The 16,463-nt window shown below is 34.6% G+C and overlaps 2 protein-coding genes across 2 annotated transcripts; one reads left to right on the forward strand and one right to left on the reverse strand.

The window, feature by feature from the left end:
* The first annotated feature begins 1,355 nt into the window (after positions 1 to 1,355).
* LOC113514885 (glycine N-methyltransferase) lies at positions 1,356 to 13,431 on the forward strand. The gene is made up of 6 exons (XM_052895321.1): positions 1,356 to 1,609; positions 5,161 to 5,378; positions 8,552 to 8,679; positions 9,551 to 9,810; positions 11,859 to 11,971; positions 13,133 to 13,431. The coding sequence occupies exons 2-6, from the start codon at positions 5,170 to 5,172 to the stop codon at positions 13,299 to 13,301; spliced, it is 879 nt and encodes a 292-aa protein (XP_052751281.1). The 5' UTR covers positions 1,356 to 1,609; positions 5,161 to 5,169; the 3' UTR covers positions 13,302 to 13,431.
* Positions 13,432 to 14,846: 1,415 nt separating this feature from the next.
* Positions 14,847 to 16,425, reverse strand: LOC113514886 (protein transport protein Sec61 subunit gamma). The gene is made up of 3 exons (XM_026898978.3): positions 16,268 to 16,425; positions 16,092 to 16,188; positions 14,847 to 15,080 (listed from the first exon to the last, which is right to left on the reverse strand). The coding sequence occupies exons 2-3, from the start codon at positions 16,183 to 16,185 to the stop codon at positions 14,968 to 14,970; spliced, it is 207 nt and encodes a 68-aa protein (XP_026754779.1). The 5' UTR covers positions 16,186 to 16,188; positions 16,268 to 16,425; the 3' UTR covers positions 14,847 to 14,967.
* Between the last annotated feature and the right edge of the window lie 38 nt (positions 16,426 to 16,463).

Genomic DNA, 16,463 nt, shown 5'->3' on the forward strand with positions numbered 1-16,463 from the left:
CCAACTGACAGAGAAACAAATTGTATTCCTAGCGCCTGATAAAAATAAAAAGCAACCACGATACGCTAGGCAGATGTAATTTTTACATGCTATTTTTCCTGTAATTCCCCGGAGACGAATCAATATCAATGCACCTATTTACACTGATTTGATATTTCTCGTTAAAAACAGGAAAATATATCAATATTAGTTGAGATTAATGTAATCAAGATTGTTATTTATTTACGAAATGTTGAAACCGAACGAAACCATTACTGGGCACGGATATGGAACTCAATTGATGCGATTTAGCCGAGCACTGCGTGAAAAGCGGCTACAATACGAGCCACGTTTTCAAACCCGTTAAAACGTACTTAGAAACGCTCAAATGGGAAGTCCTACACCACCCGCCATATTCCCCAGATAAATAAATAGATACTCTTTGTTGTTTCCTCCAAAAGATTACAGTAGTAAACTTATTATAGATACAAACAATTACAAGAAATAATCACAATGAGAAAACAATGAGCGACCTTATCGTTAAAAGCGATCTCTTCCAGGCAACCTTTGGATGGAGAGGAGTAATTATAAACAATTTCATCGGAGGTACGATGAAATCCTATTATTTCTAAAAATATAGAGTATTTATAAAATATATAATAAGCAGTTCCGCTCATATGAAGATATCTCAAAATGGTTTGATCCGTGGGTAGCCTCAAAAGAAGCTTCTACCGTGACGGTATTCGAGCTCTGCTAGAAAGATGGGAAAAAGTTGTCGCTAGGCATGGCTAATATTTTGAATGGGAGAAAGGGATTGTTAGTAATGGAGACTGAGAATCCTATTGCTAGCAATGCACCCAAACAAGTCGACCTCCTCGCAGTTCCCCCTGGAAACTATCATGGTTAATTCTGATGAATTCATCATGGTGGGCTAACTGGCCTGTTTTCATTCTCATCTTTCACCCTTCACTGGTGCTCCGCCAGCGTATCCCGTCAGCGCACCATTCGGATTTTCACCCATCAAAAAAAAATATTTTGAATGATTCATTTGCATTTGTAATCATTTTTTTAATAATAAAGTGGAATTTTAATAAAAAAAAAAACTAACTGAAAATTTTGTTGCGCACATAATAAAATTTAGAAATTACCCATTTACTGATGATGACGACGGTAACGATGACGAATGGCGTAACTCAGTCATCAGAAAAATATAAAACAGTCATATTGTTATGTGAAAATGTGTCAATAACACACATTGTAAAAATACGTATATAACGACAAATATTACCCTAACAGTTCTAATATTACACGTAAATACGTATTGGTTGAAAATGTAGCAGTAATTCTATAATATGTAAAATATTGGATGTTGGTACACATATCAGAGATTCAGTGTGCGCGCGCAGTCTCCGAGCCGGCCGGTGTCGCTTCGTTTAAAACGCTCACTATTGCATCATACACCATACGTACTAAGTTTTACTTATAAGAAGCCTATTTCGCGATACGTCCGATTCTGATACGGTGCATACCTTCATATAAAGAGGAAACATTGTGTTTTAAATATTTTATAAACAATAATCTAGGAAGTAGAACGTGGTCAGTGATAAGTCGTATTAGCGAAAAGAAATTTGTAAGTATTTAGAAATTTAATTAATAGTTTATGTTTACCACTATTTTTAATTAAATAAATTATTTATTATAATATTTTATTTCAATGCCAAAATTATAAAAACAGCCAATGATAATTTTTTAAAAATATTTATTTGCAAAATGTGTGTTTTTTAATTATTATTCCGAAATATAGTTACGCGAGTTAATATTCTACGTAGCCTTTGACCCCATTTTGTAAAGCTTTTTAAATTTTTCAACTATGTACTTGTGAGTTAAGTTTTAGCTGAGTGTTTCTTTTATGTAAATTGAGTTTTTTTTTTATAGTTTTCTTAGTTGCTACTTATTATTATATACATTTGTATTAATGCTTCTATGCGTTCTCATAACAAATACTTTACAAAAAATTTAAAACTATTTAAGGCGAAGAAGTTTGAAACTGAATCTCGATTTTGCAGTAATGACAAATAGTCGTAACATTTTTTACTCGATTTGAAATTATTATAAAAATATGCTGATGATAGTCTTTTGTTATATCAATCCTTCTTTACATGATTTTTTTATTGGTGAAATAAATCAACATGATATAATTCATGTTCATAATTAAAAAAAAAATTGTTATAAAAATAAATTTGACAGCTATGTTTATATTCTGCAATGGATATTAAAAAGGTATCCAGACACGATCAACTTAAAGTTAAATTGTTCTTTTATACAATTTTTGGGCATTCAATGTTATGATGGAAATTTCCACCATTATGCAAATAAGGGTTAAATATTTTCTCGCAATATAATTAAATATTTTTCCACACTATTTTACTATTATTGTATTGCCATAATTCAACAATAATAATGCAAAATTTATACGATAGGGGACGAATCATTTTGAAAAAAGAAATGTTGAATTGCGAGCACAACGTATGCGGTAGCCGTAGAATACACGCGTATCCGTCTGCATTCCGCAGAATAGAGTTGTCATAGAAACAAAGCTTTCGTGCAAACTTAACATTCATAGGAAAAGAAATTAAATATTTACGCGGTTATACTTATACATAATTATACTTATACATAATTTACATTGAATATGCACACCGCGGTGGTTATTTATTTATTTATATGCAACTTAGAATGATAAACAAGCTGACGGCCTACCTTCGTGTTTCTACCGTGAAACAGTTGTGTTTGCATGGCTAAATTTCGGTTTGAAAGGTGGGATATGGCGTGAATTTACTGGGTACAGAGGAATTTCACCTGAATCCTCAGGAATGGCAACGCATGGGGGTTATCATGGGCGAAACAGTATACTCTGTTATGTCCATGTTACTGCTCATGTCTATAGGAGACGGTTACCACTTTCCATCAGGTGGGCCGTCAGCTTGTTTGCCATTCTAAATTGCATAAAAAAAATTCTTTATGTACTATACAAAATGTAAGTAAAATGAGAAGCGATAAAGTTTACTCTTTAAACATTCTTATATACATAAGGATAAAAACAGAGCAATTTTAAACCTTTCTGTATCTAAGTCAATCGACGATTATTATTTTAACCATTAATTTATTATTGTAATTCATCCAAACGACAGTGGTAAATTCGCCTACGATAAATGTGCGCGACGTACGTATTACGTTTACCTCAACGGCACAGGTGACGGTAACAGTGTAAAGGAAAATAAATACCTCAAACTTATTTATTAACAGTCATTATTATATATTTTGAAATATAAATATGTAGTTTTACATATATGTTTTTTTGCTGGGTGAAAATGGTATGGTAACCCCGCCTACGCTAACGGGATATGCTGGCGGAGCACCAGTGAAGGGTGATAGATGAGAATGAAAACAGGCCAGTTAGCCCATCATGATGAATTCATCAGGAATTAACCATGATAGTTTCCAGGGGGAACCACGAGGAAGTTCACCTGGTTGGGTATATTGCTAGCAATAAGATTCTCAGTCTCCATTACTAACAATCCCTTTCCCCCCAACCAAGTTTTATATATTGTTAATAAGGTATTGACCATACATTTAATTTAAAATAGCGATTTTAACATAGGGCAATATTGGTAGGATTAAATTCTGACACTTATGCCCTCTTTAAAAAATAAGAATTATTTATTATCATGTAATAATAATTGAAAAAAAAAAAACCATTAAATTGACAAAGACATTAGTTTAAAAACTGCGAAAGTAATGAGTACCTTCTCCCTTTCGAAGTTGTTAAAAATGTTTCTAATTTTATTTTTATACCACTGAGGTGGCAAACAAGCATACAGCCCATCTGATGGTAAGTGGTTACCGCAACCTATAAACACCTGCAATACCAGAGATATTACGCGCGCGTTGCCGACCCTGAAGAAACCTCTTTACCCCCCATTTGAAAAACCCCATGCTGTAGTCTCTTGGGAAAACATCGGCAGGGAGCTCATTCTATAACCTGAGTGTTTGTTAATTTACGCTACAGGTAGACAAAAATCCGCAAAATATAAATACGAGAATGAACACGTTGCGTGCTTGAATTTCATCATCACATTCGTGATATCATTTGCCTATTAATTATAAGATCATTTTGATGACCAGCATTATTCTTTATCTTTCTACTAGTTATTATTGATATCGCTCGACTAGTAAACATTTTATAGTAATTGACTAGGTATATATATTTTTTTATTGTCATGCTAACCAGTATAAAAATCATCGACTTAGCATTTTTTTTTTATACAACTTAGAATGGCAAACAAGCTGACGGCCCACCTGATGGAAAGTGGTAACCGTCGCCTATAGACATGAGCAGTACCATGGACATAACAGAGTATTCTGTTTCGCCCATGATACCCCCCATACGTTGCCATTCCTAAGGACTCAGATGTTATTCCTCTGTACCTTGTAAATTCACGCCATATCCCACCCTTCAAACCGAAACACAGCCATGCAAACACAAATGCTTCACGGTAGAAACACGAATGAGACAGAGGTGCCCAAGCAAACGACTTTTGTACAAAGTCTCCCCAAAACCTATGTCTACTAAAAAAGAATCATCAGAATTGTTTTTTGCAATGTTGCCTATTTGGGTACCTTTTTTTTATAATTAGACATCTTTATTTCAATCCGTTTAATAAGGAAGGAAATACTTAATTAAGTTGTAATTTTTTTGTTTCTTAATTCATAACTTCGTCAGTTTTAAACCGATTTGAAAAATTCTTTTTTATTTGAAAGATTATTATATTACCTATAGATTGGCTCCATAGAAATTTTATTAGTAGTTTAATTTTTACATCAAAATGACTAGTGTTGCCATAGTTGAAGTTATTTTTTTTTTGTAGGATCAATCAAAATCAATAATTAAGTAAATTTTGTTTTTGAGAAAATTTTATACTTTAAATTAATATATTTAACACAAGACTGTTATTATGGAAAGCGAAAATGTATGACTGATTGTAACTACGAGTAAATGCGTTAATTTTTTTTTATGTCGCGTATACAAAATGGTACCTATTCCATATTTGGTTACTTCCGTCTTATATTAGATATTGGATAAGTACTTGTAATTTATCTGAGGTATTACTTCTTTTTCAGTGAGCAACAATGTCGGCAGATAAGGTTTTCCACTCGAGGTCCGAAGGTATACCTTCCGAAGGTGTGAAGGATCAGTACGCAGACGGTAAGGCAGCGAGGGCGTGGAACAAATTCATCGGAGACAGCCACCAGCGCACGCAGAATTATAAAGATTTCCTGATAGGACGTTTGCGGAGACACGGCTGCGAGAGAGTTTTGGACACTGCTTGCGGTACCGGGTAAGTGAATCCACTATTTTCTATTTAATTATATAATATTAAAAACGTAAAAAGGCTGTTAAAATGAGGGGGGCGGGGGACTGGTAAAGTGAGAAAAGATCATGTCATTCTCTAACCGACCCCTTACACGCCCTGAAATTCATAAATGCAATATACCTTGTCATCAGTCCGACCTCCGCGCGTCGCTCCTAAAAATCGTCATATTTATGAATTCTTGATTCTTCATTCTTCTTGATGAATCCATCACAATGGACCGACTAGCCTGACTTCGTCATTCATTAGTGCTTCAACAGAGTATATCGATAGCGCAGGCGGGATTAATATTCTATTTCCATTCTATTAAAAAAAATAGTTCATTACTGCAGCGGCACGAATAACGAACAATAATAGTTTTTCACGCGCCATAATGTTCCTTTGTTTTTTTTTTTTCAATAAACAGCTTTCTCTTTGCAAGCCAGTTCGAAATTTAAATAAAACCTTTTATTAGTTACCTCCTTGGCAGCCATATTTCCAAGTAAAAGGTCATTCCATTTTTAAATTACAGGACAGATATGAGTTTACATAGTAATTTATCTGACCGAAAAAAACAATAGATATGGATTTTCATACAACTTTTACCAGCCGCTGCCCGCATGTATCTGACCAGTACGGCAACTTTGATTTATCTCGAAGAAGATTGTCAAAATAATGCCCACATTTCCAAGCATGTTTGAGAAAAAAATATGTTATCTATTACCTGGTATTATTTTCACAGCTTTATTTTATTTTTCACATTTATTGGCAACAATTATGACAGTGAGCGATACACCTACATTGATAAGCGTGACCTTACGTTACATGTTATTCATAATATTGTATTAGAAAACATATAAGATTTATCAACAGTAGCGATATTTAATATTTACATTAAGAAAATTTGATAAATAACCTTTCATCATATCAGCCGCTAACTGTAAGCAGCTGAACATAGGCCTCCCCCTTTTGGGGGGAGTATGCCAGTGGTCGCAACGCCTGGCAGGTGGATTGGCAACCGCAGTTAGGCTTTGGAGATGTTTTAAGAGGGACACTGCTCATCTCTCGCCCTCCCTTAGTCGTCTTTTACGACTCTTACGGGAAAGGAAGGGGTGGCCTATTTTTTTTTTTTTTTGATGAGTGAAAATGGAATTGTAACCCCGCTTGCGCTAACGGGATACGCTGGCGGAGCACCAGTGAAGGGTGATAGATGAGAATGAAAACAGGCCAGTTAGCCCATCATGATGAATTCGTCAGGAATTAACCATGATAGTTTCCAGGGAGAACCGTGAGGAGGTCGACCTGGTTGGGTATATTTCTAGCAAGGGGATTCTTAGTCTCCATTACTAACAATCCCTTTCCCCCCAGAGGTGGCCTATTCTATGGCCTATTTTGTAATGTCTTAAATAGCCTATTAAACTCCTAGCTAATTTCATCACTCCATGTTATCTCAGAGTCAGAACAACGAATTTTTAATTAGGTAATTACAAACGAAGTGTAGGTAGGTGGCTGCCTATCTTCACGCTGTGTTAATTGTAATGTCAAATTATTCACGACCGTACGACCTCATTTGGTTTTAATAACTCAAAGATAAGAGATAAACAAATGAACGTGACACGGTCGCACCTGGTCTTCGAACTAGGATACCCAGCGTTATGCGATACCTTACAATGGGGGCCCAATTAGAGTGGAATTATCAAATTGATCCAACCAAGAATCGAACCCAACACCTAATTTATGCAAAGCTCAATTATTTATTTCAACTTTGTTGACCAATAACATGTAGTACTAAGGACGGACGTAATGCTATAGGCATTCTCTATTAGTCAACTATTAGGATATACAGAGAGGAGACTTTGTACAAAAGTCGATTGCTTGGGTACCTCTGTCCCATTCGTGTTTCTACCGTGAAGCAGTTGTGTTTGCATGGCTGTGTTTCGGTTTGAAGGGTGGGATATGGCAGTGAATTCACAGGGTACAGAGGAATAACACCTAAGCCCTCACCGATGGTAACGCACGAGGAGTATCATGGGCGAAACAGTATACTCTGTTATGTCCATGGTACTGCTCATGTCTACAGGCGACGGTTACCACTATCCATCAGGTGGCCCGTCAGCTTGTTTGCCATTCTAAGTTGTATAAAAAAATTAATTATATTGTATTATTATTAGTATTAGTTAGTATTACATATCTAAACATAAAATACTCTATACTTTCATCATCATCATCATCATCATTTCAGTCATCAACTGCCCACTGTTGAACATAGGCATTCCACATAAGGGGGAGTTACGACTCCGGCAAACGGGTTGGGTTGAAATCGCAGTTTTTTTTATGGATGATAATGGTATGGTAACCCCGCCTGCACTATCGGTATACGCTGGCGGGGCACCAGTGATAAATGACAGGTGAGGATGAAAGCAGGTCAGTTATCCCATCGTGACGAATTTCACAAGAATTAACCACAATGGTTTCCAGTGGGAACCACGTGGAGGTCGACCTGATAGGGTATATTGTTAGTAATGGGGCTGTTAGATCCCATTATTAAACAATCCCTTCCCCCCTGACAACCGCAGTTAGGCTTTGGGGATATTTAAAGAGGAATGTTGCTGCCCATCCCCCTATCATTAAGTTTCCTTATTCTCTTACGACACTTATGAGAAAGAAAGGGGTAGCCAATTCTATACCGAGACCACATGGTCAATATGTATTTTAAACAATCTTAAATAAATCAATGGCCGTATTAAAATATAGTATTTTTAAGACAAAATATTTATTGTATTGTAAAATCTTTATTGTACATAATTCATATTGAATACATTAAATGATTTAATATACAATGGCGGACTTATCCCATAAAGGGATATCTTACAGTCAACCTTTGAGAAGCTGAAAGAAAACTATAGAATGTATAAGGGTAATAACCGTACAATTAAAGATAAACTAAATAATACCCAGTAAAAAATTGAATATATAATACAATAAAAACAGCTATATATACCTACATAAATAAATAAAAAAACTTACACACATAAATATATATATATATATATATATATATATATATATATATATATATATATATATATATATATATATATATATATATATATATAACAAATACATAGAAATTTTCCATTATTCTGATTTTATCCTTCCAGAATAGATTCTATGATGTTGGTCGAAGAGGGATTCAAAATGGTGTCCATAGACGCCTCCGACAAGATGTTAAAGCACGCACTCAAAGCCAGGTGGGAGAAGAGGAAAAACCATAAATATGACGAGTGGAGTAGGTACCTAACAATTAATTATAATACATATAAAAGTAGACCTGTTTAATTTATTAAGGAAAAATAGAGGGCAAAAGAAGAAGGGGAAGACCGAGAAATAACGTCATGGGACGGATAAAGGAAATACTGGGTATCATGTCGTATAGGGAGGTTAAAGATATGGGATAGAGCTGGCTGAAAGAGAGTACTTTTTTTTTTATACAACTTAGAATGGCAAACAAGCTGACGGTCCACCTGATGGAAAGTGGTAACCGTCGCCTATAGACGTGAGCAGTACCATGGACATAACAGAGTATTATACTGTTTCGCCCATAATATCCCCCATGCGTTGCCATTCCTGAGGACTCAGGTGTTATTCCTCTGTACCCAGTAAATTCACGCCATATCCCACCCTTCAAACCGAAACACAGCCATGCAAACACAGCTGCTTCACGGTTGAAACACGAATGGGACAGAGGTACTCAAGCAATCGACTTTTGTACAAAGTCTCCCTCTGGTTGACATGAACATGAATTAGTTGCCTCGACAAGAAGAAACTATTCAATTAAAAAAAAATGAAATGAGTTTTTAAATACTAAGTATTTGCTCGCCTGCATATAATACAATATGGAAAACTTATTAAATTAAATATCTGTTGTCGACTGCAACACTCATATTTAAGTAAATAAATTATTATTATTAATTTTATTAATTATTCTTTACAATACGTTTTTTAGTAAGGCAAGTACAGAAGTCCGACAATTATTGGCAATTTTAGTTAAACAAAAAAAAAAAAACATTCTGATTTCAAATAAAATTTAAAATTCTTTATGATAATTAATTAATTAATTAATGATTAAAAATTATATATATAGTTTTTGTCATTTTCAGTAATAGAAGAAGCAAACTGGGAGACGTTGCCTCGGGACATACAGTCGTTTCTGCCAGATTCGCAATTTGACGCGGTAATCTGCTTGGGGAACTCATTCGCCCATCTACTAGACGAATACGGCGACCAGAGGATGCAGAAGATGTGCCTCAGGAACTTCGCCGAGTGCTTGAAACCTGGTGGTCTTCTGTTCATTGACCATAGGAACTACGACGCGATGATAGAGCACGGAGCTACGCCTGGACACTCCATTTATTATAATGTAAGTAGTTATTATTAAAGTACATATATAATCTTACTGCTTACTTTGTACAAATACAGTGTGTGGAATTACCCTTAAATAAATTCAAAACATCTGTTAAATCATATTTACTGAGCAAAGCCTATTACTCACTAAACGATTACTTGAATGACGAGTGTGCATGGCAATAGTTGCTCATGCACTGAATTTTCATTTAATGTTAGACATAGACACCTATATAAATATACATTGTAAATAAACTGGCTTTAAAAAAAAAAGTAATTCAATTGAGTTTCTTGCCAGTTCTTCTCAATTGGATCTATATACCGAACTGGACGGTAGGGAAAATATAAAATTATAATGTAAAAATTTGACGTTCATAAGCGGCTAAAATGTCCTACATGTATAAATGATTTTTGAATTTTGATTTTTTTTGAAAAAAAGTCGTTTGCTTGGGCACCTCTGTCCCATTAGTGTTTCTACCGTGAAGCAGTTGTATTTTCATGGCTGTGTTTCAGTTTGAAAGGTGAGATATGACAGTGAATTTACAGGGTACAGAGGAATGACACCTGAGTCCTCAGGAATGACAACGCATGGGGGGTATCATGGGCGAAACAGTATACTCTGTTATGTCCATTGTCCATCAAATAAATCCATAAAACGGAGATCTTTCTTACTGTTACTATGCAAAAACATCTTTTATCAGCGTTTCATTATCCCTGTTTACGTTACTATCCGGTTTATCGCTCCAAATTGTCAGTTATTACTTGTAATAATATTATTATAAAACTAGGTAAGATAATTGTATATATATATATATATATATATATATATATATATATATATATATATATATATATATATATATATATATATATATATATGTCAATATATTTATTACAAACCCTAATAGGAGACTATACTGTTTCCTCCTATTATTGTACGCACACTGCCCGCTGGTAATTAATGCTCCTTTCAACTCAGGGTTTGCTGGAAGAGAACTCTTACAGAGTTAAACTCGCCTTTTGTACATCTTTATTTAATATATATATATATATATATATATATATATATAAATATATAAATAACATAGTACGTGAACGAAATAACATTTAATAAATACCTGAAACTAATTAGTCCATATTTAAATCATATAGCACGGATAGAGGCAGATTTTAAATTAGTTTTTTTTTATAATAATTTTATATATATATATATATATATATATATATATATATATATATATATATATATAGTAATTTACCTGAAGGAGATTGTACAAAAGTGTTTTGCTTGGTCACCTCTATCCCATTCGTGTTTCAGTTTGAAGGGTGGGATATGACTCTGTTATGTCCATAGTACTGTTCATGTCTATAGGCGACGATTACCACTTTCCATTAGGTGGGCCGTCAGCTTGTTTGCCATTCTAAGTTGCATAAAAAAATCTTTTCTGTACATAATATTTAAATTTCATTATCTGAGGGAGACTGTACAAATCGCATGCAAGCTGCAAGGGTACTTACCTCTATTCACTCGTGCTCCTGTCACCAAATGGTATCGCACGAGCGTAGCAATAATAGCACTATGAGCGTCACAGAATATCCTGTGACGTCTTAACGTGACGGTTACCACTCTCCATCGCATTGGCCGTTAGTTTGTTTTTATAAGTTTCGTAAAAAAGCGAATATAACTCTATACTTACCAGGGGGAAAGGGATTGTTAGTAATGGAGACTGAGAATCCCATTGCTAGCAATATACCCAACCAGGTCGACCTCCTCGCGGTTCCCCCTGGAAACTATCATGATTAATTCCTGATGAATTCATCATGAAATATCTGGCCTGTTTTCATTCTCATCTATCACCCTTCACTGGTGCTCCGCCAGCGTATCCCGTTAGCGTAGGCGAGGTTACCATTTCATTTCATCGGGGTAATCATTTCATTTTCACCCATCAAAAAAAAAAAAAAACTCTATACTTATCAATATTGCATGATACTCTTATAAGTAGGCGCCCCTCATATATACAGAGATTTATATAAATGAAATACTTAAATTCCGTTTTCTTTCAGTGTAAATATCCGGTGGACATCAAAACATCAGTACTGGTGGTGCGCGGGAAACCAGAGTTAGTTGCACTAGACTACTGTATAGATGGCGCTAATGACGACGACAATGAAAGGAGGTAATTAAATTATTACGATTCGGTATCTGTCTAGTTAGGTACAGCCCCGGCCTTAGCTAGGCAAATTTTTGACGATGCAACGAACCCGGTGACTCATCAGGTTGCTTAGTTCTTCATTGCTATTCAATCGACTAACGTGGAATATGAAGGGGAAAAGGGATTGTTAGTAATGGGGTCTAATTGACCCGTTGCTAGCAATACACCCTATCAGGTCGACCTTCACGCGGTTCCCCTTGGAAACTGTCGTGGTTAATTCTAGTGGAATTCGTCGCGATGGGCTAAGGGACCTGTGTTTTCATCCTCACCTGTCATCCCTCACTGGTGCCCCGCCAGCGTATCCCGATAGCGCAGGCGGGGTTACCATTCCATTATTACCCATTAAAAAAATTTGGAATATGATAAGTGGTTTCTGTGGCGCCCTCTTTGGTAATCCTACAACTCTTGGACCTCGACCCTCAATTTAGGTACTGGTTAAGGACATATTAATTTCCTCCTTTATTTTTCTTTCTTTGTCTTAATGCGGTCGCAGTGTAAAAATTGCAGCTAGCAACAAAATCTATTTTAAAAAATGTGAGTTTTAATTTAACAAGTAGCGCCATCTAGTGTCTGATGGTAGAAGTGTTGTTGTGGTGATGTCCGTACTCCAAACGAGACAGTCGCTTGGTGCACTTTATAGTGATTTTATTAAATATATATAAATACATATTTTTTTTAATCCTAGTGTTGTTACTTTACCTATTACAGTCCACGCTCTCAAAACTTGAAAGGGCTTTATTTAGAATTATTTTCTTCGAATAACCCACACACATCTTTGCCCGTGAAGTGGAGTGATCTGTACGCATATATCTCTTCAGCTATTTTACGCTGGCTGTTTAGACTAATACAGGATTTTTTTTTTTACATTGGCTATAATAACAGTTAGAAATCGGATATATTTAAATATATAATTTTCCAAAAGAAAAAAATAAGCCGTCTTGAAAGAACTCATGTACATCTGTCGAGAGATATAGAAATCTTAAAAAAAAATATTTACTTGGGTATTACTTACATATATATAAAAAAAAAAAGACACGCGTACAGTGTATGATCACCATTTTCAATTTCCTTTTATAATTTAATTCCGTGCGATTAACTACAGTACTGCTTTATAATTTCTTCCAGCGACTTCCGTCTTTGCTACTACCCGCACAAACTGGATACATTCACCAGAATGTTGGACGAAGCGTTCGACTATCGCGCCAAGCATCAGATCTTCGCCGATTTCAAACCTATAGACCAGGTTTCAGTACCAGGATTTTATATACACGTGATGGAAAAAGATAGTATGTAGTCTATATAACTAAATTATACTTTTACTAATTTAGAATTATATTAAAGTTGACAATTATAATAGGTATTTATTTACTTCTACTGTCTTTTTTTTATTTTAAATTATTAATAAAAAAAAAGTTGAAACTGTTCATTTGTGTTATTTTTTATGCATAGCACATCAAATCCAGCACGATAGTACAAAAAAATAATTGAAAAGTAACTTTTAAATAAATCTACTTAAACTAGCAATGTTTGCGATATATTTTTTTTTATACTACTTAGAATGGCAAGCTGACGGCCCACCTGATGGAAAGTGGTTACCGTCGCCTATAGACATCAGCAGTAACATGGACATAACAGAGTATACTGTTTCGCCCATGATACCCCCCATGCGTTGCCATTCCTGAGGACTCAGGTGTTATTCTTCTGTACCCTGTAAATTCACGCCATATCCCACCCTTCAAACCGAAACACAGCCTTGCAAACAACTGCTTCACGGTTGAAACACGAATGGGACAAAGGTACTCCAGCAACCGACTTTTGTACAAATATTAGAAACATTCTCTAAATGAAATAATAGAATAAATAGATAATAATTGGCTCGTCTCTTGTATAATAGGTGTGTCCGTAACTATGGAAACAACAGAATTACTCCTCAGATTGACCACTAGATGGAGTTATTTTAGTATGTGTGTGTTACAATGCGATATTAAGATTTTTTTGTTGGATAAAAATGGTATGGTAACGCCGCCTGCGCTAACGGGATACGCTGGCGGAGCACCAGTGAAGGGTGATCGATGAGAATGAAAACAGGCCAGTTAGCCTATCATTATGAATTCATCATGAAGAATTAATCATGATAGTTTCCAGGGGGAACCGCGTGGAGGTCGACCTGGTTAGTTATATGCTAATAATGGGATTTTTAGTCTCCATTACTAATAGTCCCTTTCCCCCTTCCGATATTAAGACTTCTAACCTGTGTATATAAGCTCAGGAATATACTGAAAATAATAATAATAAATCTCATCTGTTACAGTGCAAGGGTGTATTTATTTATTGAAACCTAAATTAAAACGTACCTATGCTCATGGATGTAAATAAGGATTCGATCACCTCTCTCTTGCATTGATACTACTCAATGTTTTGAGTCAGTATTGGTAATTAGACATGTTTGCCTCCAACTTGCTGGAGTTTCTTTGGATGACCACAAAATATGTGGTTCAGAGAATTAAGATATAGACGTTATTTCAATTGTTGTTATGATTTTAGTAATTAATATTAGTCCATTAAATTATACACACATGTTACTGTATTAATGCTTTCTTGGGCGAGTATATTGGAAGACTGTAAAGGTCACTCAGTTGATGAAATAAATAAATAAGAATTTAATCAATTATAAATTTTTGATTTGTAGTATGAATAAAAAAATATTGGAAGTCAGCAGACTGTCATATTATTGATTCAAATATATTTTTACATTTTCTTTAAGTACTATTGAAACATACTATTATAAGACAGCTGCCAATTATTGAGATGAACTGTAATATAAAGAAAAAAAAAAAAATTTCTTGAAATGAAAAATAATTTATTTTATTAGAGAAATAAAACAATGTATAAGAGAATATTTAACTTAGAGTGTGGGGCCTTATATTAAATGTTATTGCTAAACTACAACTACACGGAGCCTATGATCCTACGATGATGTTGTTGATCGGGATATGTATCAGTTTTACAAAGAAGCCAATGAATCCCATGATGCAGAAACCGATTGCTGTGGCGATGGCGATTTTTTGAAACTCTGAAATAAAAGAAGTTCAAATTTTATTAATTGTAATAAGTATGTAATTCAATTGGTAAACATTTATAGAATATTTATAGTAGTTAATTGTAGTAAAACAATAAAAACTGTGACAATACTTTTTATATATAAGCAAACTTTATTGATAAAAAAGAATCATGAAAATAAGTTTATACTTTGATTAAATCTCATTGATAAAATATTTCAATTTGTTAAAAATGAAAGTCAATCTAGATCTAATGATATACTAATCAAGTTAATAAAAAATAAATAGTGATTTAATTACAGAATCAAGGATTAAATAATAATTAAATTAATTATTAGATTCCTAGACATGTTTCCAATACTATAAAAACTTATGTTTGGAAGTAATCTTTTAGCCTTGCATATACCTAACAACTACTTATCAGATAAAATTGTGTTATACAAAAAACTGAATTTAACTGTGATAAAACCAATTATTTCAACTTAAAAATTACTGAATCGATTTTAATAAAATTTCTATGAGACCAATCTGTGAGGATGTACTATCAGATGTCCTGACTTACAGCCTAAATGGTAGCGTACAATGCGGTTCCAGAGATGTTTTCTCCCATGAACACTCAGGTTATGAAATGAGCTCCCTGCCGAGGTTTTCCCAAGAGACTACAGTATGGGGTTCTTCAAAAGGGGGGTAAAGAGGCTTCTTCAGGGTCGGGAACGCGCGCGTAATGCCTCTGGTATTGCAGGTGTTCATAGGCTACGGTAACCGCTTACCATCAGGTGGGCCGTATGCTTGTTTGCCACCTCAGTAGTATGAAAAAAAAAAGGTGGGAAAGAATGAATTCAAAATCTGTTTACATCCAAATCTGTTTAGACAACCGAATTCCTTCTTTATTCTTCATTTGCTCAGAATAGGAAATGATTATTAATTAAGGACAGGTACTCTATTAGGTGTCTTCATTTGCTTGCAATTGACAATTTTGTGATGTTAAGCACAAGAGTAATGTTAAAAGAATGATAAAAGCATACCTTTTCTGTCTGGCTTAGTGCATCTCCTGACCAGTCTTATGGAGTCTTTAGCGAACTGCTTGCCTGGTTCGATAAATTTAGCAATTTGATCCATTTTCTGAAATTAACACAATATTCCACTGTGATTTATATTATTTGTTAGTTTATATAAATTTACTGGTATTAAATGTACTTACATAGGTATTGGTTTATTATAAATGAAAGAAATTATTCAAAAAGAGGCACACGAATAACAGTAAGAGTTAATGTATTGCACAAATGAAATGACAAAACAAGAAACGTCAGCCACGTTTCGGAAGTTCACGGCACGTCATCACAGTTACTATTTTATGTTCGGATACACACACAACATAGACTACTAATTTTCTTCGT

The sequence above is a fragment of the Galleria mellonella genome, unplaced genomic scaffold (genome assembly GCF_026898425.1).
Source record: "Galleria mellonella isolate WM207_F2 unplaced genomic scaffold, CSIRO_AGI_GalMel_v1 utg270, whole genome shotgun sequence".
Classification (NCBI taxonomy): Eukaryota; Metazoa; Arthropoda; class Insecta; order Lepidoptera; family Pyralidae; genus Galleria; species Galleria mellonella.